Source organism: Meriones unguiculatus, chromosome 17 (genome assembly GCF_030254825.1).
Source record: "Meriones unguiculatus strain TT.TT164.6M chromosome 17, Bangor_MerUng_6.1, whole genome shotgun sequence".
Taxonomy (NCBI): domain Eukaryota; kingdom Metazoa; phylum Chordata; class Mammalia; order Rodentia; family Muridae; genus Meriones; species Meriones unguiculatus.
Window position 1 is genome coordinate 46,983,243 of NC_083364.1, and position 23,701 is coordinate 47,006,943.

The 23,701-nt window shown below is 45.1% G+C and overlaps 1 protein-coding gene across 1 annotated transcript in view; it reads right to left on the reverse strand.

Moving 5' to 3' along the window:
• Gramd1c (GRAM domain containing 1C) overlaps positions 1-13,500 on the reverse strand; it is a 72,761-nt gene extending 59,261 nt beyond the window's left edge. Inside the window, exons 1-2 of the mRNA XM_021656789.2 lie at positions 13,366-13,500; positions 9,902-10,051 (exon numbers count right to left, since the gene is read on the reverse strand). Coding sequence (XP_021512464.1) covers positions 9,902-10,051; positions 13,366-13,392 — 177 coding nt within the window. The 5' untranslated portion in view covers positions 13,393-13,500. The remainder of the gene's footprint in view (positions 1-9,901; positions 10,052-13,365) is intronic.
• Between the last annotated feature and the right edge of the window lie 10,201 nt (positions 13,501-23,701).

Here is a 23,701-nt window from a genome sequence, read left to right on the forward strand (position 1 = left end):
CTGGTTCTGCTGTCATGGAGGTAGGTTAGTTACAGCACAGTTGACTTCCTACAAAACAAGTGTGCCCTCATGTGTTCATCCATCCTGCCTGGCCATAGGGGGACAGAGACAAGTCAGATACAAGATACACAATCAGGCTCCACGCTGCGGCCTCACGAACTGCAGACACTCCAAAGCTCTGGAACTGGGAGATACTTTTCTTTTTCTTCTTCTTTTTATAAATTAGCTTGTCCATGATCTCATTATAGCTACAAAGAGTAAACTAATAGATAATTTATATGCCATGTTCTCAACCAAAAGGTTTTTCTATTAAAGTTTGTATACTATGTATTTTAATCTTATTCATTTCCATCCCCACCACCTTCCAGATTCTCTCCACTTCCCACCCAACTTTATTTTCTTTCCCTCTCTCAAAAAACAAGAGAGCCCAAAGAAAATCAAAACAAAGAACAAAACCCCAATAAAACAAAAAGTGCAAAACAAGTTTAATTAATTAATTAAAAGTTATGAATTTTCCTCCCTTTACTTCTTTGGAAAACTGCATGTCAACTCTTACGTAAGAAGATCTGTTTTTGCCATCAGATTGTACTTTTGCCAGTAGGGCATGAGACAGGGTTTCTCTGTGTAGCCCTGACTGCCCTGGAACTCATTCTGTAGACCAGGTTGGCCTTGAACTCACAGAGATCCACCTGCCTCTACCTCCCAAGTGCTGGGATTAAAAGCATGTGCCCCCATGCCCAGCCAAACTGTACTTAAAAAAAAAAAAGATTTAATTGTGGGAAGGGAAATATGAACATTCGAGTGTGGATCCCCTGAAGCCGGAGTCACAGGTGTTTGTGAAGTGTCACACAGGTGCTGGACTGAAGAGCCTCCTGTGACAGCCGTCCACACTCAGTGCTGGACCACCTCTCGCCACAAACTGCACTCTTCGGTGTCCTCAGGGTCCCCCATCTTCAAGTGCAATAGCCAGATGCCCCATCTTCCCTTAACCCAAAGCAGTACCCTCCCTAATAAACTTCCTCCACTTACCTTTGTGAATGCTAGTTTCTCTTCCTACCCCCTCATTATCTAAATTTGTCTTTTTTTATATATATAATTTCTCTTCTTGTAAATTTGAGATTCTAAACTTCAAAGTCCACACTTTTCTTTTAGGTCCTATTTTGCTTGAAATGTTTCCAATTCACTCTACAAACCTACCCTTAAAGAGTATCCATGCTTCAAGTCTCACAAATTAATTTCAGCTTTAGCCCCTCCCGAGATTGGAGTCATGATCCCATAGTTTATTAGATCGTTCTACTCAAGTGATCAATATGCATTTCTGTCACCAAACAAACAAACCCTTTGGTTAGCCTGCAAACCTTCTGCTCTGGTCTTTTCCTTCTCTGAAGGGTGCTTCCATTTACCCAGCTGCACTGAAAATTCTAGGGTCGGTTTCTTCAGTCTCTTTCCCTCACTCACTATACCCACCTCCTCAGCAGGCTTCAGGCCAGCCTTCCGCATCAGCACCCTTCCACACCCTCCCAAACCATTCCCTTTTCTGTTGCAAATGACTCGTTCTCTTCTCTCTCTCTCACCTGCCTCCTCCACTAGGGCCTTCTCAGTGCAGCTTTGCTCGGATCTCCGAGCTAACATTACTTCTTCCCCTCGATTCTCTGTGATCTTTTATTGTTTTCATAGCTATTACTACTTGCCATAACATATTTGCTTATTTGTAAACTATCCATCTGACTGAAACCTCTAGGGTGGTTGTGATACCGTCTGCGTCACTTAGAACAGCGGTTCTGAACCTGTGGGTTGCGACCATCAGAAAACACGTATTCCTGACAGTCTTAGGCACTGAGACACCGCTCAGTAGCAAAATTACAGTCATGAGGTAGCAATGAAAATGATTTCATGGTTGGGAGTCTTCACAACAGAAGACCTGTATTAAAGGGTAGTAGCATCAGGAAGGCTGAGACCCACTGACATGATGATATAGCAAAGACAATCTTCATCATCATCCATTTGCTGTCTGCATTTACCACTTCTAACTTGGTGACTCAGCTCAGGTATCCTTAAGGTAGCCTGGGAGAGCTTCCCTGAGCCTCCCGATTCTCGGCTCCCTTCAAGAGCAGAGTTTACACATGTCCTCTGCCCTTGCTCATTCTCTATGCCCGTCTTCTGAAACTCCCTCCGAGGCCGGTAGATGCTCTTTTGTCCCCTTATGTCTGAAGCTGCTCTCTTTCTCGATGCTGATGGGTGTGTTTACTTCACACTCTCTCAGTGATACAATCTGACTTATACATATATGCTTTTCTACTTCTCTTTCTTCAGTTTTGATTTTCTACTGTACCATATAATCATTATTTTAATGAACATGTATTTCCTATTTAGCCCTTGTATTTGTTGTATATTTGTTTTTTTTTTAAATCTGCTTGGCATTTTTAAATTTTATTACCCGTTTACGTTTTTCTCTATATTGGCTAAGGCCTTCCTTGGGGATTCTTTTTTATTTCGCAGGTCTGTGTAGCCAATCTGAGGCCTTGCAAATGCCAAGGCAGTGCTATCCGCTGAGCTACAATCTCCCCAGCTACTCCACAGCTGTACTCTGTAAGTTTTGGAACCCAGTGTGTCACTTGTCAAATTTCCTTCTGCTCATTACTAGAGTATTATAATTCAATCCCCAAACTCACTCCCACCCCCACCTAAGCCTGGCTTAGCCAAACGAGTTTGTCTTCAGTTTGAAGATGTAGGTAGATTTCTTTCCTTGCCAACATTTCACAGAAGGTACAACTCTACAGGAGTCATGGCTTTATGAAGCATTCTCCATCCTAACCCATGTCAGCTCAAGGCATCATCTCCTATCCTGTGTCAGGCTGCCTGGCTGTTAGCTCACAGGTCTTTAACTCTAGTAATCCCTTCATTCCTCCTTGTAGCCCTCAAATACTTCCTTTGTTACTTGGTAATCCCAGATAAGCATTATACACACGTTTGTCACAGGGCTTTGGAAATGGCTGGGAGGGAAAGGGTTCTTTACAGGCACAGGTACTTTCAGATCCCCGGCATCCACACGTAAGAAGTGACGGCAAAGAAGCCACAGCAAACACGTGGAACCCCAGTGTAGTGGGCTGAGGAAAGAGCATGGCAAATCCTGGGGTAGTTTAGCAAAAACAGTAAGCTCCGGGTTCACTGTGACCCTGTCTCAAAAGATAAGGTAGAGGGCCAGCAAGGTGGCTCAGGGGTGAAAGGTACTTGCCTCCAAGTCTAATGACAGTAATTTGATCCCCAGGTCGCGCAAAGAACAGATTCACACAAGCTTATCCTTTAACCAACCACACATACACAGACATGCGCACACAGGTACATGAACGCACATAACAAAATAAGTGAAATTTAAAACAGATAAGTAAATCTGGGCTAGAAAGATGACTCAGTAGTTAGGAGCTCTGGTGGGTCTTTAAATCCCAGTACCCTCATGGTGGCTCATGACCCTCTATGAGTCAGTTCCGGGGCATCTGACGCCCTCTTCTGGCCTCCTCAGGCACTGCATCCACGTGGTACAAAGACAAAACCCATACACACAAACTGAAAATAATGAGTACATCTCAAAAAACGTCATTTGCACCTAAAAACATGTCCTAACATGAAAAACAGCATCAGAGGCCATCCAACATCAACAGAGGTCATCCAACATCAACAGAGGCCATCCAACATCAACAGAGGTCATCCAACATCAACCTCTGGCCTTCACACCTGTGTACCCAGGATACCAAAAACACAGCCTGTGCCGCACACGGAGTTTACAACCTTATAGTCAGCATTTCTGGATAGTGTTACCAAAATGCCCATTTAAGTTAATCAGGCCCCTCCTCCTTCTGCCAGAATATTAACTCTTTTTTCTTTAGAATTAAATCTAAAAATGTTAGAAGGTACCTCAAATATAAAATACTGAGATATATATAATTATATATATATTTATACACACACACACACACACACACACACACACACACACACACATCCTAAATAGAATTCAGTTTTTAAAAATGAATCGGGAAAAACTACTTTATTCTTTTTTAAGCCATCATAGCAAAACTCGGCATAGACTTTTTAGGTCTGAATAAACATGGGCCGTCCTTGCCCTGGAAGGCAGCGTGACTCCAGGGCCGCTTTTCTCCGAACGTGTCCAAGTGCGCCACAAACAAGCTAATTAGTCCTCAGCGGCCCCCTTGACAAAATGTATAGTAGAGCATTAATTAGCCCTACGTGTGCCTGTACAACAGGCCTGTCTCCCCACTTTTAAGTACAAAATGTTAGTTGTGAACACGATCACAACTCAGAGACGAAGCACAGAACTCAGATTTCTGGGTCCTCGGACAATTAAAAATACAACTGGACTGTGATCTACCCTTTGGCTTAAAACTTTCTCCGTGCTAATTATTATTTGAGTATAGTGTTTCAAAATGTATGTGTTTTATTTTTAGATGTTTTAGAGCAAAAAGAGAGAAAGAAATGATTAATTTGAGTTCTATGCGCTTAAAAATTTCTCTTACTCCATTTTTTTCCTATTTTCTTTCTAAGTCAATTATCTAAGATTTACATCCCCTGTATTCTATGTATATTAGTCAAGGTTTTTAAAAACCACAATGATTTAAAGAAAATATACAGACTTTAATTTTAGTTACAAATTTCAGAAAACCATAATTTGTCTACTTTTAAAATAAAATCATCAATTAGACCAGCTACCAAGGAAATGAGTTTTTCACAGTTGACAAACACTTTCAAAGAGGAACTTGATGAAATATCAAAGTAAGAAAGCATGGCCAATGATCAACGCCTTGTTCAAAGAACCATTTTCTAACGATTGCAGCCAGTTAAGTTATGTCGTCTTCCAAACACACACAGCACAAAATCCCAGAGGCCCCTTCCCACTCCCTAGTGGCTGACTACACGTCACTAACAGAGCTAACTAAACAAACAAACCTGTTGCAGAGATGTCCGCTTGTCCTCTGGGATTTTAATCCGCATAGGATAGATCGCTATTTTAGTGGGTAAGGCAAAAAAATAAAACTTTCTTTCCCTTTTGCCACGTACATTTTACTAACACGTAAAAGACAAAAAAGCATAAATATTTATTCACCATTAACTTTATTTTCAATTTCGCTTATCATTTTGGATTTCATGAGTAGAGAAGTCGACAATAAAAGTCATTTCTCAGATTCTAGGATTAAACACAGCAACTTGTAAAAGTAAATAAATACAAACACAGAAGAGTCCTAGCCTTGGTAACAGGTTAAGCAGGAAGTCTGAAGCTCTCACTGTCAACAACTCAGGAGACTTAATCCTGGCGATACCCTGCATATATGCAGTCTTAAGAAGAAGAAAGACAAATATTAGTCCATCTGTTTGGCAGCACGCTGTCCCGACTGACACCATGCTGTCGGACTGTGTCTCCATCTCTATTTCAAAAGTGATGCAACGGAGGTCAGGTGGGCCGCCCCACGTCCTGGAGCATCCTACAGTAAAGCCGGTAGGGGCAGAGAGGACACCATTCCATTCCCGAAGTTTTGTTTGCAATCTGATTCACTCAGCTGCATCGCGCCGCCCTCTGAGTTCACTGCGGCAAAACAGCTGCCTGCACGAATTGTTCTACATCACCGGTTTTCCTTAGCTCTCAGGACATCAAACTTTAACAAGTCTGTGACCTGTTTACCAGGCACCTCCCTAGAGCTGTGCTGTGGTCATGACAGCAGCTCCTCCCATGGGCATGTAGGGTACCAGCAAGACTGCCCCCTTATCCCCCAACACACACCCCAGAGAACTGCTCTAGTTGTGCATCCCCTGGGAATCCTGTGGGCTGAATGTTGGGTCAGAAATGCAGATAATCGGGGAGAAGCTGCAGGGCTCAGGGCGGGCCACTAGCAGGTGCCGGAGACATGTTCATAGGGCACTGGGAGGACATGACCGGCTGGCGGTGAAGCCCAGCGGTGGAGCTTTGGCTCAGCTTTCGAAAGTCCGTGCGTGAGATCCCTGGAATTAAGAGGAGGAAGCAAGGGAGGGACCAGCCATCCCAACACGAGGAGTCTGACAAGAAGCGCGGCTTCGCCTGGCCGCGCCTCCTGGGAAGAAAGTTTGGTGGTGCCAAATGAAACCAGACCCTTCATCTACTTTTGCCTGAGCCAACCGGCACGTGAACCCCAGGGGCACACATCCAATAATCCGCTGAAGAGGACAATCTCAATTTCAAACTACAAGACGACTAGTTTAGTCTTGCTAAGAGGCGCTTCCGTCTTTGAACCTTCGCTGTGGGTTTTTCCAGAGCAATCTCTTGTGCTAGTTCACTGTGGTTAGAAAGCTACTAGCAAAGCATAATACATTTCTATTTCTATTTTTTGTTCTATACTTTTTGCCTCCCTGTTTTGTTTCTTTACAATCCAGGCCTTTAATAAGCAAACCTACTGGACCAAGATGTAGAGTTTAGCGGTAGACCACGGAACCAACAGGCCCTAGCGCTTGGGTTTTACTTCCATCACTAAAAAAAAATAAAAATAAAAAAACTGAGATTTATTTATTACTTGTTGTATATATCAGTGTTTGCCGGCATATATGCCTGCATGCCAGCAGAGAGCACCAGATCTCATTATAGAATGGTTGTGAGCCAGCATCTGGTTGCTAGGAATTGAACTCAGGACCTTTGGAAGAGCAATCAGTGCTCTTAACCTCTGATCTATCCCTACAACTCCCTAAAACTTTTTTAAATAAATAAACTTCTTAAGAGTTGTATTCTTTAAAAAGACAGACAAATGTAACCTTCGTAAAGTGAAAAGACACAGTTCTGGTTTCCTTGGGTCTGAAATGGCCCTAACATTCTTGACTTGGGTTAAATTTTGGGTCTTGTGCCTCATGAGGACATTCCTGACATGCCACTGGGTCTTCCTGGTGTTGAGTTTGAACTCTGTGAACTCTGCCTTCTTATTGTAGTGTACTGGTTCTGACCTTATCACCACAAGAAAGAAGAAAAACCAGCAGCATGGGGGGGGAGGTCTGTGATAGAAACAGGTGGATTCAAAATGGCGGGATCAACTCTCTCCCAGACTTCCCAAACATCGTTGCTCTTGGTTTTGGTACAGTTGTGTGCTGTATAGCAAGTTTCCTTAACAGTGGACTGTTTAAAATCATAAAAATATAGACTACAGACGCTGGGGTGGCGCCATGAGATTATAGTAAGCGAAACAATTCCAATCACCTAGGAACGCGTTTCAGTGTCACACTGTGGTCCATTGCTTGTGGCAACACTGCTGCAAAGCGACCTCCCGATGCCAGCCGTGCGAAGCTCTAACATGCACATCCATGGATGCTACACCACGTGGGTCTGTGTTAGTCCACTTCACGCTGGTCACGTGACGATGAAATCAGCAACGATGCCTTACTCAGAACATGGGGCTATACTAAAGAGTCATTTGGCTACACAAAGCTTGAGTCTTTGAATTGGGCAGCCCAGGCTACGTAACATGAGTGTTTGCTGGCATTCCCTGCTTCTTCCCATGCGTCTTTATCCAAGTTATCGCATTGTCAATGATCTAGTCAACCTGCTTAAGCTTATTAAAATATATAAAAACCACACTGAAGAAACTCCAGGTGAAGATGTGAAGAATTGTCATATTTAGAGCTATGTCAACCTGAACGCTGGTTGATCTGTGCAGGGTCTTTATTGCTTGTTTCTCTTTTCTGGAATGTTCTGGTGTTTGGATAAGTTCCAGAGGCTAAGGAACTCTGGAAAAGTCTCTAAAATTCTCAAGATATTATTCTGATCTTTAAGTTCACTCTACGTGAATTTACAGAAAAAAATTCCTGAAATGGGACCTAAACTGAGGCAATGAAGACGTTTGATACTTTCAACCTGTGCTTTTTAAACTTTAAGATGTATAAATGATCTGGACATGTTGTAAAAATACAGATCTCAATCCAGTAATTGGTCCAAAGGTTGGATTTTATTCCGATGGTAAAGGTGCTGGTTGTGCTGTTCCTCCTTCACCTTCAGAAGCATCTAGTCACGTGTATCTCCTGCCTTATTTCTAAACTCTCATTCTGCTGCCCTTTTCTTTGTTACTCTTTGTCTTGCTTTAAGTCATCCAAGAGTAACCGCAGCTGCTTAACTCTGGAGGTAGCCCTTGGAGTGCTGAAGGTTCCTGAATTCATAGCATGAGCTGTAAACACAAGGCTTAGACAGGCATGATGCGAGGAGGGAGAGACCGTCAAACGCTCAGCCCTAAACGGGATGTCTCTGTCAAATCTCTCCCCGCAGAGCTCGGGGAACCCAGAAGATGAAGAGGTGGGAAGAATGTAAGAGCTAGAGGGGATGGAGGACAGACACCAGGTAAACAAGGTCCTCTGAGTCGGAGGCACATGGTCTACATGGGTCTGCTCCAGGTTTTCTGTGTGTATATCATGGCATCCAGTGTACTGTTTCTATGGGGCTCCGCAGTGTGTGAACAAGTGGGTCTTTGATTCTTGTGCCTTCTCTTGGGCTGTTTTCCTTCTGTTGGTTTGTCCTGCCCAACTTTAGCGTGATAGTTTTTGTTTTACGTTATTATATTTTATTATTGTCCCTTAGAAGCCTGTTTCTCACCTCCCGCTCTGGCCTTTTGAGACATGGTTTCTCTGTGTAGCCCTGGCTGTCCCGGACTTGCTTTGTAGACCGGGCTGACCTCACACTAAGAGACCTACCTGCCTCTGCCTCCCCGGTGCTGGGATTACAGATGTTTGTCACCGCCTGTAACTTTGTAATGAGAGAAAGGGAGTGGATTCAGATGGGGAGAGGAGGTGGGGGAAGATTGGGAGGAGTGGCGGGAGGGGAGACTGTAATGGGGATATATTATCTGAGGGGGGAAATCTGTTTTTCAGTTAAAGAGGAAAAAACAAAGAAAATAAGAACAAACAGAGAAAGTAAGGCCCAGGAATCCAAGGCTAACCCTAGCTGCATAGCAAATAGGAGGCCGGCCTGGACTACACAGATGCTGTCTCCCCTGCTCCCCCACCCCCCACCCCCTACCCCCAAAAAAGCTTCTAAATGATGTGTAGATTTTCTAAGTGACCAAGAGTGGTTCCGTCGTGTGAAAAGTCAGTAACAGTCATGCACTGACTTGTAAATTACGAAGTGGATGACAACCCCTGTACTAATAACCTGTTAATTCCATGCCCTTTTTTTAGTATTCTCGGTGATACAGAGTACCCAACGAACCAGGTTTCCAATGAACCAGTTCTGGAGCTATGGGTACTGTGGGAGGCTCTCTAAACCCGACTTCCAGTTGTAAGGCATTATATTTCTATCAAATACCAAAAAAACTCATAGGAAAGGCTAGCTTTAGAACGAGCCCATTAAAATAACAAATATTAGCATTCGCACCGTGACAGACATGCTCCTCTCTAACACTCTACCATCTCAGCGCGCCTACTGGGAAGCCGTAGTCTCTTTTTATGTGGGGAAACTGGAAGGATAACAGAGTTACACTTAAAACGGGATCAGACGCTCCGAACTTCAAAACCCATCTTCTGGTCATTACACACTGCAGAGCACGCATTGTTAAGCCGCTTTTGCCACGGGAACTGATTCCTTAAACGAAAATTACACAAAATAGCTTGTTTCTCGGTAAGACTTAGAAACATAGTTTATGCGATGTTAGCTTCTTGCCAGAAGCACAACCCAATCGTGAGGCAGTGTTGCCGCAAGGAAACGGAATCGGACCTTCGCACGCCATCAACCAGGCAACAGCGCCTCCTAGTGGCCACGTGAAAGACCCGTGAGAAATGTCACCGGGTCTCGGAAGTCACAGCATCTACAATCTAGAAGCTAATCACAACGGATTTATATAAACCGCCGCAGAATTAAGGAGAATTTGTATTCAAGATCAAAAGATACTACCCAAAAGCTCCAGTCACCGCTCCAGTTGTGTGCGCTCGGTCCCTGTTTTTTGGCCGATACTGTATTATTCTCATCCACAACCTGGCTAGGATTTTCCTCAGCCTCTTCCTGGAGATCCGTGGCAAGGCTTGAATCCCCTTCATTTACTACCTGCAAATAAACGCCAAGAATTTGTTTTGTTTTGTTTTTTTTTTTTTTGTTTTGTTTTGTTTTGTTTTTTAATCGACAAATGACATTTTAAAAGAAAAAAAACATGTCACAAATACATAAATTACTTTTAAAATTGTTTTTAAGCTTTCTGTCCAAAAACGTTTTAAATTATGCGTGTGTGTGTGTGTGTGTGTGTGTGTGTGTGTGTGTATGCCATGATTGCAAGTGAAGGTCAGAAGACAGCTTTCAGGAATCAGTTCTCTCCTTCCATACTATGCTCCCTGAACTCTCACGGTCAGGCTTGGGGGCAATACCCACTAAACTACCCCACCCCTCCAATAAATTTAATTTCTTAAGAACAAACATTTGAACACTTAGAAGATGGAAATTGGGGCTGGAGAGATGGCCTGGTTGTCAACGCACTTCCTGAGCAAGAAGGAGGACCCAGAATTAAAACCCGAGCCCCCACATATAAATTAGGCACATGCCTGGTGCTGGGGGGCGGGACAGCAAGTGGACCTCGGGGGCTCAGTGGGCAGTCAGTCTGTTGAATGGTGAGCCCTGGGTTCAACAAGAGACCTTTACCAAAATAAACAGTGAGAAGTACTGAGAACGACATTACACGCATGTACACACCACAAACACATATATGCGTACAAAAGACAAAAACTAATGTTTTGCTTCCTACCATTCATCATTTATACATTTGGCAAATATCCACCAATCACTACCACTTGCTAGGTAGGTTAGCGGGTGCTAGAAAGACAAAAATAAGAGCAACAAAGCTCTTTGCCTCCAGAGGCTCCTGGTCCGCTATTTAACGATAATTTAAAATTGTTGGACAATAAACAATTTCAAAATACGATGTAATGGGAGTCTGACCACTTTCTAGAGATCTCTGCAGGATCTAGAAAGATCTGTAGGATCTAATCTCAGGAATGTACTACAGCCCAGCAACTTAACATGCACGTGAAACCAAGGACGCCTTTAATGATAATAACGTAGAAACCTCACAGCTCACTGATAGGCTAGTGAAGAAGCTGTGATGTATAGTACACATTGGTATTAAAATTAGTGAATCCTGTGTCTCCAGCAGGCCCTGGGCTCCAGTCTAGAGTACTCGGGGAAATGGCTTACGCTTTGTGAAGGAAATGAGACCACTGGGTAGTTGGACATAAAGAGCTGTAGCTGGAGGGAAGATGAGAAAGACAGATGGGCTGCAGGTCTTATAAAAGATGGCTCCCCAGGCCTGGTGAACATCTCTATTGCTTGCTGTTACCTTTGCCTCTGCTAGAGCAAGACCATTCCTGGGGGTTACAGCGGAAAGCACAGAGGGCACCAGGCAAAGGATCAAAGGAGTAAGTCGACTCAATTTAAGTGTGGGTTTTTAGACCCTATGAGGTAACCGTGAAAGGACCTAACCCTGATGAGACGGACTCACAGACTGTGAGAGGGTGAAGATGACATCCTTTACGTGAAGTACATCCATCACAAGGAGAAGGGATGGATGGCCTTGGGTACAGGAAGAAGGCACAGACAAAAGTCCACAATCTGACCTAGTTAGAAAGACAGTACGTATTAAAATAACTTTTTATATGATTCCCTCGTCTGCCAAATCTTCGGAATCGTTTCTCCAATTTTTAAGTACGTGTTTGTTTGTCTCATGTGCATGGTATCTTGTCAACATGTGTGTCTGCGCACTGCGCATGCCTTGTGCCCTCAGATGTCCTGGAACCGGGTTACAGACATTTGTGAGTCACCATGTGGGTGCCTGGAATTGAACCCACCTGGTCCTCTGTCAGAGCAACAAGTGCTCTTAGCCACAGAGCTATCTCTCTGGCCCTATCATTAAAATAACTTAACAAAAAAAAAAAAAAGTTGACTTTTATGTCTCCATAACATAGGTTCTAAAGTAACTTCAACACTTAACTGAACCACATCCAGTAGCTTCATAGCTTTCATCCTCGTCAACTAGGTGTCATGACCCTTGGAGGAGTTACTCAACACGAAACAAACGACAAAGGTTATCGGGCACGCTTCACTTTGACCTTGGCCACTGCCCTAGGCTGGCAAACAGTTCAACAGGGTAAGGACATTTCCTTGCTAAGCCTAAAGACTTCAGCTCAGTACCCAGAACCTGTGAGGGGAAGGGGGGGAGAGAAGCAACTTCACAAAGTATCCTCTCACTTCCACACATGCAACATGGCAAGAGTGTCTGAGAGCACACACACACACACACACACACACACACACGCACACACAAAGGCCCAGCATGGTGGCCTGTTTGTTAGCCCAGCTTCAGGGTAGTGAAGAAAAGCAGGTCCCTGGGCTCCTTGGCCCCCTGACCAGCTACCAGGCTAGCCTAATCTATAAACCCTAGTCTGCTAATCACCTTGCTGTGGGAAGGCCTTTCCTGCCCTCCTCTAGGGACCTCAATTCTGTCAGTAATAGACACATAATTTCATAGCCTGAAGGTTTGCATCACACCCTTGAGGGTGGCATCATCAGTTCTGTGGCAGCTGTGTGACTTGGAAAAGTCACTCCGTCACTCTGACTCTGTCTCCTGAACGCCACAGAAGGGATAACATTTTTTTCCCCTCCTTACTGGGCTAATAGGTTCACCGTCTTATTCTGACGGCTAGAGTTCACCAGCATCCCATTTCATAACCACGATCTGTGAGCCAACTGAAAGAATGCATTCACTCATTTGTTCATCCAGCAATTATTTGAACCTTTACCCTTCAGTATACTAAAATTCTTCTCTAAAAGAAAAAAACCTTTACACACAACCACCCTAATGCAGCGAGGATCGCGTCGAGAAACGCGAGAAACCCTGCATCAAAAGGCTTTCGCCCTAAAGACTAATAACCAGCTTTTTCCATTTGTCAGATACGGTGGTAAACAAACCACAAGACTAGCTGAAACCGAAAACTTGACTGAGAGCCTGGGGACCTGAACTTGGTGAGCCCTTTCAGCCCTTTCAGTGAAGGGAGGGACTCCAAGTTAAAAATCTCAACAATGGAGCCAGGCTCCCTGGGGTCTGGGGCTGAGACATCCGGGCTCGGGTATCTCGTGTGGGGACCAAATTCAAGCACGTAAAGCTCGGGTTCCCTCTGCCGCCCGGCCGGCCACAGGCTCGCGGGAGACACAGGAAACCGTTTCCTTGGTAACAACTTTCCGAATCCGCCAAAGAGAGTAGGGAGGAAAGGGAAGGGAGGGATCAATTATCCTAATGGGAGCGGGCTCCGGCGGCCGTTCGCAGGAAACCACTGGCGAGGCCACCTCTCGGGAAGCTGCCCCTCGGGGCCGCTTACCTGGCGGGCTGTCAGGGCGCCCTCCATCGCGGCGCCCTCCCTCGGCCCCGCGCGCGCGTCCCCGCGAGACCCCCGCCGGGAGAGGGCCGGCCGGGCGCGTGCCCGACGCGCGCTCCCGGCGCCGGCCCTGGCAATGCCGCCTCCGCGGTCAGCCCGAGCGCCTGGCGCCCTCTGGCGGCGATGAAGGACTATTGCCTTTGGCGAAGTCCTTCCAGGCTAATCTGTGGCCGGGTTCGACCTCTGATGGGGATCCCAGCCTTATAAGGCTCCTGTGTCTGCCCGTGAAAGGCGGGATTGTTATTCTTTGATGGGGATTTCCGTGTGGGAAGAAGATAGTGTTCCGCGGACGGTTGTGCTCCGCTGTGAATGCGCTCGATGTCACTGAACTGTACTCTTACACACAGGCAGGGCGGGATAACACGCGCCCACAGACCAAGCCGTAGGGAGACAGGAAAAACAGTGACTTGAAGATCAGCCTAGGCCACACTGAAGACCAGACTGAGCAACAGGGAGACCCTGTCTCACAGAAGAGAGAGAGAGACAGAGACAGACAGAGAGACACAGAAAGAGAGGGAGGGAGGAAAGGAAGGAGGAGGAGAGGGAGAAACAAACAAAAACCTAAAAAAGCCTCTGCTAAAATTTTGTTTCTCTTTTATACCTAGACACCCCACTAAGCAAACACCAGTAAGTACTAGAACAAGCAGAGCTAGACAGATTGAGCCCTGTGGAGAAGCATAGCCTCATTTCCAGCATTGCCACATTATATTAAAAATACCAGGGGGTTGGAGAGGCGTTTCAGTGGCTCAGAGGCTTTGTGCTTGCTGCTCTAGCAGAGGACCGGAGTTCATTTCCCAGAACCCTCGGCAGGCAACTCACAGCCTCCTGTAACTCAAGCTCCGTGGGATCTTCTGGCTTCCACCAGTACTGCAATCAAGTGCACAACCCTGCACACTCACACACACACACACACACACACACACACCTTAAAAAAACCTTAAATATGTTTTCCTCAACATTTAAGGAAAATAATGGAAGAGATAACGGAAAGTGTTAGGGTGAAAGGTGTTAATATCTAACGGAGCTGAAGGATGGATGGTACTAGGGGTGACGGATTGGAAGAAGAAAAAGTTGCAGCTTTAGGTTGCAGCTATCAGGCTAAGCATAGGAGCAGGTGGCTGAGGAGAGAGGTGATCTGAGATGACTAAGGTAGCATAAGGCAAGCAGGAGCCCAGAACTGAAAGTCCCCTTAGCTGTTGAAACAATACTGAGAATGTAAGAACAGTAGCAAAGGGCAGAGGACAACAAGCAAGGAGCAGCGTTCCTTAATACAAAAAGAAACCTCAGCCAGGCACGGTGGCGCCTACCAGCAGGGAGAGCACTTAGGGAGGTGAAGGTAGCAAGATTGGGAGTTCAAGGCCAGCCTCAGCTGGACCTTGCTATATAATGCGTTTCAGGTCAGCCCCGCTACGTGAGACCCTGCCTCAAAACCAGCACCCCTCCAAAAAGAAGAAAAAGAAAAAAGAGGACCGCAAACGGTGAGCTGGGCAGGGGGCTGTGACTGGAGAAGCAGTCACAGGTACAGTTATCAGTCATACATTCCCAAGCTGGGATTTTAAGAAAGAATGAAGGAAAGATAGAGAACTGCCCTCTCCCTGGCTTTGGCGGTGCTTAGGCAACTGTCACTGTGTCACTTTCACCCCAAACCTTAGTCTCCGAAAGCGATAATAGTCATTCACTGGGCCTTGTGATTTCCGTGGGTCAGAGATATGGAAACAACACAGGTAGAAAGTTCTGGCTCACGGGCTCTCACCAGACCGCCAATCAGACCCTGGCTGAGCCGGGAGGCTCCACCTCCAAGGAGAGTCGCTTACAGGACTGGCAGCCTGGTGCTGGCCGTTGGTCTGGGACTTCACTTCCTCTCCACTGGGGCTTCTCCACAGGATGGTTTGAGTACTCATGGTGTGGCTGTGGCTCTCTTCAGAATGTACGAGCCAAGAGGCCGAGACAAAAGCAACGCTTTCTATGACCTAACCGCGGAAGCTAGCTGCACAATTCCACAGTGCATTCTACTGGGGTCCATGTGCTGAGTGTCAATAAGATCACCTGTACTGGGCCGTGAACACAGCTACTTCCGGTGACACTCGGGAGAAAACAACCCGAGTGGCCTGCAGAGAGGACAGGCTCCTCGGAGAAAAGCCAGGCTGAGGGAGGTTAGACAAGTTTCACAAAAAGTTCAGAGAACTTGGAATTAAGGGGATTTTGTTAAGGTCTCATCTTGAATTCCCTAGAACATTTAGGGAAGAGGTTGGGAGCAGGGATGGTGGTAAAGATGAGCTTGAAAGAGCGTGTGTGTACTTCCAGGACCACATACAGTCCTGGGACCTCCCACTTACCCTGTCCCGTAGAGACTCACAGGCCAAGCTGGAATTCTCTTTGCTGTGATTTCCCTCTTTACTAAGTGAAGGTTTTCTGAAGAACTCTAACTTATGTTTCATTCTCAGAAGAGTTTTTAGGAGTTTAGAACCTTACAGTTTTTCTTTTGTTTGTTTGTTTGTTTTGTTTGTTTTTGTTTTTTTATGAGACAGGGTGTCATTACGTAGCCCGGGGTAGCCTGGAACTCCCAGGAATCTTGCTGCCTCAACCTCTAAAGTGTTGGGATTGCAAGCGTGAGCCACCACATGTAGCTTCCAAAAATCCTTACTGTTCAGTGTGATTAGCTTTGGTCCAAAATAACAAGAAATTACATCAATACTTTTAATCACATTATGTGTAGTCTTGCCACCTCATCAAAAGTGAGCAAATACACAGGGCTGGAGGGACAACTCAGGGCTTAACAGCACCCATGGGGTAGTTGACAAAGGTCTCTCATCCCAGTTCCAGGGCATCCGACACCCTGTCCTGGAGCCCGAGGGCGCTCGGCACACCTGTGATGCACGTACATCCATGCAGGCAAAACAGTCACATACATAAAAATAAATTTTAAAGCGATATAATACGCCTGTACATTATTTAATTTTAGTCCTAAAATCTGCCAAAACCAAAGAACTGTAGACAGACAGAAAAGACAAGAAAGAGGGTAAAAGCAAGGAAGTTTTGTAAGCTTTGAAGCAATGAAACAAGTAGAAGTGCACGTGTAAACTGAGGAAGCTAAGTCCCAAACGGAGCAGGGAGAAGCCTGAGGGCCCACCGGACTTGACCAAAGTCCTCAAAAGGCCGAGAAACAGCTGCACTAAAATGCCTCTGAAACTGGAGGCAAATGAGAAGAGTGTGTTCCAGGTTATCTGCTCCTCTCTAGGCTCCTAGCAAGCTATACTTTTCAGCTGTACAGTGTCTCCTCAAAGCCACAACTTGTCCTCCTTGAGAAAGAAATCATTTGAGAAACTGTTTATTGAGAAACAAAAGCAAAATGTAGGATGCAAACAATGGCAAATAGAGACAGCGTGATGAAGAGAATTGCCAAGAGGCTGCTGCAGGCAATTTCCGGAATGGCCAATGTGGACTGCTATGGAAGGTGACCAGTTGAGCCTGGAGCAGGCCCACCTAAGAAAGAATCCAGAGCAGCACCTCTTTTCCTAGATCCTGCTGTCTTTTCCCTTCATTTGTGCAGAGGACAGAATTCTCCCAGAAGCCAGGATGGGATCCTTTCTTTCCTATTTCCTTCGTGTTCTGCTGCTTCCTCAATTACTCCTGGAATCTGGAGGTAACTGTAGGAGGTTTAAGATAGAAAAATCATCAGACTAATCCATTCCCTGACCATCTGTTGGTCAGTTGCTCCAAATACTTTGTGCCAAATACCAAATACCAAAAGGCCTCGTTCCTTCCAGGACAACCTCAGGCCCTGCACACAGACTTCCCCGGAAAGACACTCGTGAACTCTCAAGCAATCTGAAGTCAAATCATGACCTACAGGCAATGACAGGTGTAGTTTCTCTGAAAGCCTCTATGCCAGGAGTTCTCAACCTATGCACTGTGACCCCTTTGCAGAGGTTGAACAGCCCTTTCAGAGACCCGTGGCTTACATATTGCTTGTCAGACATTGATTAACGAAGTTTTGTTATGATATGAATAGATTTTGTGGAATGAAAGTAGCCGGAGCTTACTCATAGCCTAACAGAAAAGAGCCAAGGGGTGAAAAAAGAGTTTAGGAGAAGTTGGGTAGAAAGAGAGGCAAGATTTCCTGGGGTAGAGGCATGAGTGCCATGGGATAGAAGTTATAGTGCTGAAACAAGATAAGCGTGACACTGGGTTAGAATTGAAGTAAAAAGAAAAAGGGAAAAGAGCAAGCCAGTAGAGTTCCTAGGTGTCTTGCTCCAGGTACCTCGATTCGTGTTTCATTAAACCGTGAATTATTTAAACGCATCCTGAGCCGGTTCCTAAAATGAGATGCCTTATGTTAGCCATTGCTGTGCTATGACATCTGGTACTAACTAAACAGGCGCAGCTAACTGGACCTGCCATTTTGGTCAGTCCTCCCTGCTCCTGTTGTCTCAAAGGTTTCTACGAGTCCTTTAAGAACCGCTTCGCTATTGCAAAAATGTAAGCTGACGTTTCCCAATAACTATCAATGGTGTAATTACAGAGATCACTACATTGGTAAGTGTACATTTTTCTAATCTTTATTTCTTCTTTGAAGGATTTACACCTGTGTACAATGTAGCTTGATCATATCTACCCCTCATTCCAGCTTCCAACCTCTTCCGGGATGCCCCTCCCCCTGCCTGTCACATCTCCCTTCTAACTTCATGTCCTGTTTATGTTAGCTCAATCAGTGCTGCCTCCATTCACACGGGGCATGTAGAACCCACCAGTGGCCGAGTTTCCAAAGAAAAGTGGCTCTCCCTTCCCAGCAGCCATTAACTGCAAATAAGCCCTGTAGTCAAGACTCTTCCTAGAAAGTAGACATTTTCAGAAACTCCATGATCTATTTTATTGGCTCCAACATGTCATTGGAGTACTATTTAATGAAAATCTCTGAAGACCATTAGCAATTTAGCAGTCATAATTCATGGGTAAATGCTAATTCTGCCTAGGGGAGATGAGGTAGAAATTGCGTTGACGAGCAGGGAGACGGCTCTCTGGGTAAGGTCTTGGTATACAAGCCTGACCACCTGAGTCTACCTATAAAGACAGATACAGCAATGCCTATCAATTTTCGCCGACCTGTGCAGGTCTGTCTGTTAGCCTGGGATGTGAGGGCCTTAAAGAATGGGACGGACTACAGTTTAATGCTGTGGACAATTTTACTTTAGCCAGTGTGCTTTCACACACGAATCTAACAAAGAAAGCAATGGTCCAAGGAAGAAGGTTGTTTGAGCTCAGAAAAAAAAAAGAAAAACATGATCAGAAAAACATATGAATAAAGGCCAGTAAGCGCAGACTAAATATTAACAGAGCAGCCTTCCCCGGAGCTTTCTCAGGCAGTGCAATCTGAACACAATTGCCTGGCACGTGTTATACATTCTATCTGGAAAGCACAAAAGCAAAGCGGAAGGCCATATCCAGATTCTGGGAGCATGGGGGCCAGCATATCCTTTCACCAGATTGGGTTCCATAGCTACGCACTGACCTTCAGCAAGAATAAACAGGTCTTATAAACTGAATGTAAATGTTTGTCACAGAGGCATGAAATCATGTCCAAGAACAAGCCAGGGAACAAAATGTACCAGAGGGTAAAACAAAACAAAACAAAACAAAACAAAACTCTTGTCTTTTTTTTTTCCAGAGCCTCTCTCAGTTACTCAAGGCATTTGTTCACCATGCATCATTCTTTTGACCGTTTTCTGACATTCCCCATTTTTTCCAATTTATTTAGTTGTTTTTATTTTGAAAAGTAGGAATAGCTAGGGTGGTCGATAAAGCTGAGGTTCTCGGGTGTTTGGTTTTCGTTTGGCACCATCCACATTCTAAGCGAAGCGTGAGAAGGCTTATGCCATGTGCAGTGCTGGATGCAAGAGCGCTGCGCCTCACACTTGGCCACCAGGAACGAGGGCCCGTGCCTTGTGAGGCATCCGCAACCCCTTGTGCTACTTCTTGTCCCCAGATTCCAGATGTACGGAACATCTGGAAGGTTTCAACCTGCAAGGCAGCGGTATCAACGGAGAAATCCCCATGTACATCTTGTAAATGACATTTGATCATGGTCTAGCTGCAAAGACTGTTTAAATCAAGCAGGGGTGTTCTGATCACGTCAAAGGGCTGTTTTTGTAAATCTAAGACCCAATCCCCAGCCATAGGACTGCTGATTGCAAACATGGTAATTTGGATTGATTCCAATATGTCGCCAATAATGTGCTTGACGTGTTAATTGTCATCTGACCATCTTTGCTTGAGGGAAAATATGATTAGCCATGGAGTCACCCAAGATCTCAGAGTTATTGACATAAATGGGAATGTTATTCTGGTCAAAGTTCTCAAAGTGTAGAACTGGAGGATCAGGCACATGTGCCCAATATGTCTTGGCAGTCACAAATGCGTTCAACAGTGACAACATAGCAAAAACAGCACTTCGACAGTCATTCCCTTTCCCTAAGGTTTCATCAAGTCTTTTCCCTCAGGCACCAATTTCTTCATCTGAGTCATTATTGGGAGAGAGGGGAGGGAGGGTGGAGGAAAGGTGGGATGGAAAAAGAAGGAAAGGGATTAGGGGGAGGGAGGGAGAGGTTGTGCTCACTATGATTGTAAACCTGCGCTACCGATTTATAAAATAGGAAATTTTAAGGTAGCTATGTTTGTTGCAAAGAGAGAACACAAATATCGACGATCTCACTTCAGATCTCAAAATGTTGTATTCAAAAACAAGCACAACCTAGAAAAGAGACTCTATCTGTGATTTGGATTCTAGAACAGAAGAAAGGCGTTGGATTAAAAAAAAAATGAGGGTTGAATCTTCACTTCAGTCAATCCAAAAGCTGCACACTGAAGAAATTTTATGTAAAACAGGACAAAAATGGGCGACAACAAGGGAGGTGAAAAGATGTCTCAGTGGGTTAAGAGCACTGGCTGATTGCCAGAAGACCTGGGTTCAAATCCCAGCACTCCCATACTGCCTCAGCCTTCTGTGTCTTCAGTCCCAAGGGATCTAGTGCCCTCTTCTGGCCTCTACTGACCCTGCACTCATGTTCTGCACAGACATACGTGCAGGGAAAATGCCCATATGCACAAATTTAAGCTGAAGGGAAACCTTAACATGAGCATCATTGGTAAGTGTGCTGATGGGGAAATACTGCACTCCTTTTTTGGAGGGATGCTAGAGATTAAGACCAGTGCACTGCGCACACTAGGTGAGCCGTGTCCCCAGCCCTAAAGCCTGCACTGGTCTCGTGTACTTTGAAGGCTGCCTTTTCGTGAGCACATCACAGAATAAGATGTCACTCTGACCACAGGCAACATGAGTGGACAAGCTAACTGCACTCAGCAAAAATACCCATGGAAGACAGAACAGCCTCAGTTCTATCAGCTGGAGCAGAGTTTCCATCAGACGCTCATGAAATGGCATCAGGAAGGGGTCTGCTCAGGTGACAAGAGTGAGAAGAGCAAGAGAGAAGACACCCAAAGTTTAGGCTCAGTCTGAGCTCTGGGCATGAAGGCCACCACAGACTGCGCCACCCTGAGGCACGAGGGTTGGATGGTATCCCGGAGGGACAGAGGGCTTCCCTTGCCCAGTGTGGCACCTCGCATGGGCCAAGAGCCCATTTCAGTGCTGTGAGTCTGCAGCAGTCACCTCCCAAGTGGCCCAGTAACAGGGCAGGGCTAGTTCTCCAATGGAGACTACTACAGACTAATGTGTGTGTGTTTCTGTGTTTCCTTTTTGGCCTATCTTTTCAGCATTTACTTGGGTTTATATTTTGACTCAAGACCATTTTTAATACTGTTCATTAATATTTAAACACCTCTTCATTTGGCATCTTGGGCCACTGTTATTTAAAACACTTCTCAAAAGCAAAATTAAAAGCTTAAACTATTTTCCATAAAAGTAACCAAATGTCTTCAGTGTAAGTACGGTACATAGGTGCTTTACTTAAAGGGCTTTTCTATAAAGTATGCGTGGAGGGGAAATCTGTTCAGGGTGCACTAGCTCAGTTCCATGACGGTCACGTGTCCCAGGTTGTCTCTTCCTCTTTATGAAATGTCGCCATTCCATGTTATCATGAAACTTTTAAATTTGTGCTGGTTTTCAGCAACTTGATTCTCATGTGCCTTGGTGAGGTTCCCCAGTGTGTCCGGCCTCTCTGGCTTTCCATGAACTTCTTGGTCTGAGGGTTTTTATCATCATCAGAATTTTATGGTTATTTATTCATGTAGTGTTCTTTCCTCCCTCTCACCACAGATGTGTGTGTCTGACAAGTTTAGTTATTCCACAGGCCCCAGAGCCATGTCCAACACCCCACCGTCGCCCCATGTCTGCTTTGCCTTGAGATGAGCTCTCACTCTCTTAGCAAGAGCCAACCAGGGACTTCCCTTGTCGTGGCACAGCAGGAATAGCGAGTGACCCCCTGATAGCCACCCTCCCCTTCGCGCTATGATTTAATTGCACACAGAATGGAACTCTTGGACATGCTACTCAATGACTGCAGTGTGTATGTGTGCATGTTTCTCTTTCTCTGTGTATATTTGAGTGTGCATGTGTCTGTCTGTGCATCTGTGTATATGCACATATCTGTGTTTGTGTGTGTTCATGTGTGTGTCCATTTGTGTGTGAATGTATGTGACTGTTTGTGTGAGTGTGTGTATGAGCCTGTCTGTATGTCTGTTAGTGTGTCTGGGTATGTGTCTGTTTGTATGTATGTAAAGGATGGAACCCAGGTCCTCTCACAGAGAACAGAAACCCTGAGAATGAGCTAAACCCCCAGCCCTCCAACACCTGATTTGTCAAATATCTGTGGATTTTGGTTGTTACTTTCAGACAGACTTGCCATGTAGCACAGACTAGTCTTGAACTTGTGATTCTCCTTTCTCAGCCTCCAGAGTGTAGGGATTACAGATATGTCCTGCTACACTCATCACAATCGTGTTCCTTTTTCTTATCCAAAAATAAAATTGATAATTTAGGTACACGTTTTATAAATAAAAGATAACATTTAGCTCAAATATAAGAAAAGTACCATGAGATATGTAACTCAATATGTAAATGTGTGGGCATTTCTACAAAAGAAAATGTAATTATTGGGGGCTGGAGGGCTGGCTCAGTGGTTCAGAGCACGTACCGGTCTTGGAAAGGACTCTGGCTTGTTTCCTAGCACCTACCTATATCAGGAGGCACACAAATGCCTAACTCCAGTTCCAGGGGATCTGATGGTCACTTCTGACCTCTATGGGAACCTGTGTACATGTGGTTCCCATAAATTTATGTAGATATACATGAATGAATGAATTAACTAAAAAGCATAATCAGCTACTTCTGTGTATAGTTAGTTCTTGTGAGGCAAATAGCCCAGGCAAAAGCACTGATACCTTGAAAAGCATCTGAAAAAAACAAAGGAAACAGTGAAGGGCATCGATTCCCCAAATGGTGAACAAGTCTTGAATAATTTCCCCCAAGAAATAAAATACATTTTTTTCCTCGCTGTGCATATGATTTACACTCCTGCAAGTTTTAAGCATCTATTAACAACTGTGCCCCAAATACTGCCTGTTTGTATGGAACAGTGGACTCAGTTGTAGACACAGGAAATTATAAACGATGCCTGGCTTATGACATTGTCTCAAAGGGCGTAGTGACCCTTCTTCATTCCTTCACATGTCAAAATGCCTGGCATCCCTGATCCTCACCACTGAATATCATCACTGGCAAAGAGATCACCGCGGCACACACACCAATTTCACTGCTTATTTTTACAACTCGCATTTCCAGAATGATCCCATTGAGAAAACCTGATCTTTAATCTTGATATGTGCCTATTGGAATTAAGGCTATATATTTTGTCTTAGGGTTTCTATTGCTGTGAAGAGACCTCATGGACACAGAAACTCTTATAAAGGAAAACGTTCAGTTGGGGCTGGTTTATAGTTTAGAGGGTTTAGTCCATTATCATCCTGGCGGGAAGCTTGGCTTCACACGGGCAGATTGGGTGCTGGAGAGGGAGTGGAGAGTTCTCCATCTGGATTGGCAGACAGCAGGAAGAGAGAGACACTGTGTCTTGCCGGAGTATTTGAAACCTCAGTGACACTCTTCCTCCACCAAGGCTACACATACTCCAACAAGGCCATCCTCAATAGTGTCACTCCCTGGTGACCGACCATTCAGACACGTGAGTCTCTGGTGGCCATTCCTACTTAAACAGCCACGACTGGGCTGGAGAGTTGGCTCAGAGGTTAAGAGCACTGGCTGCTCCTCCAG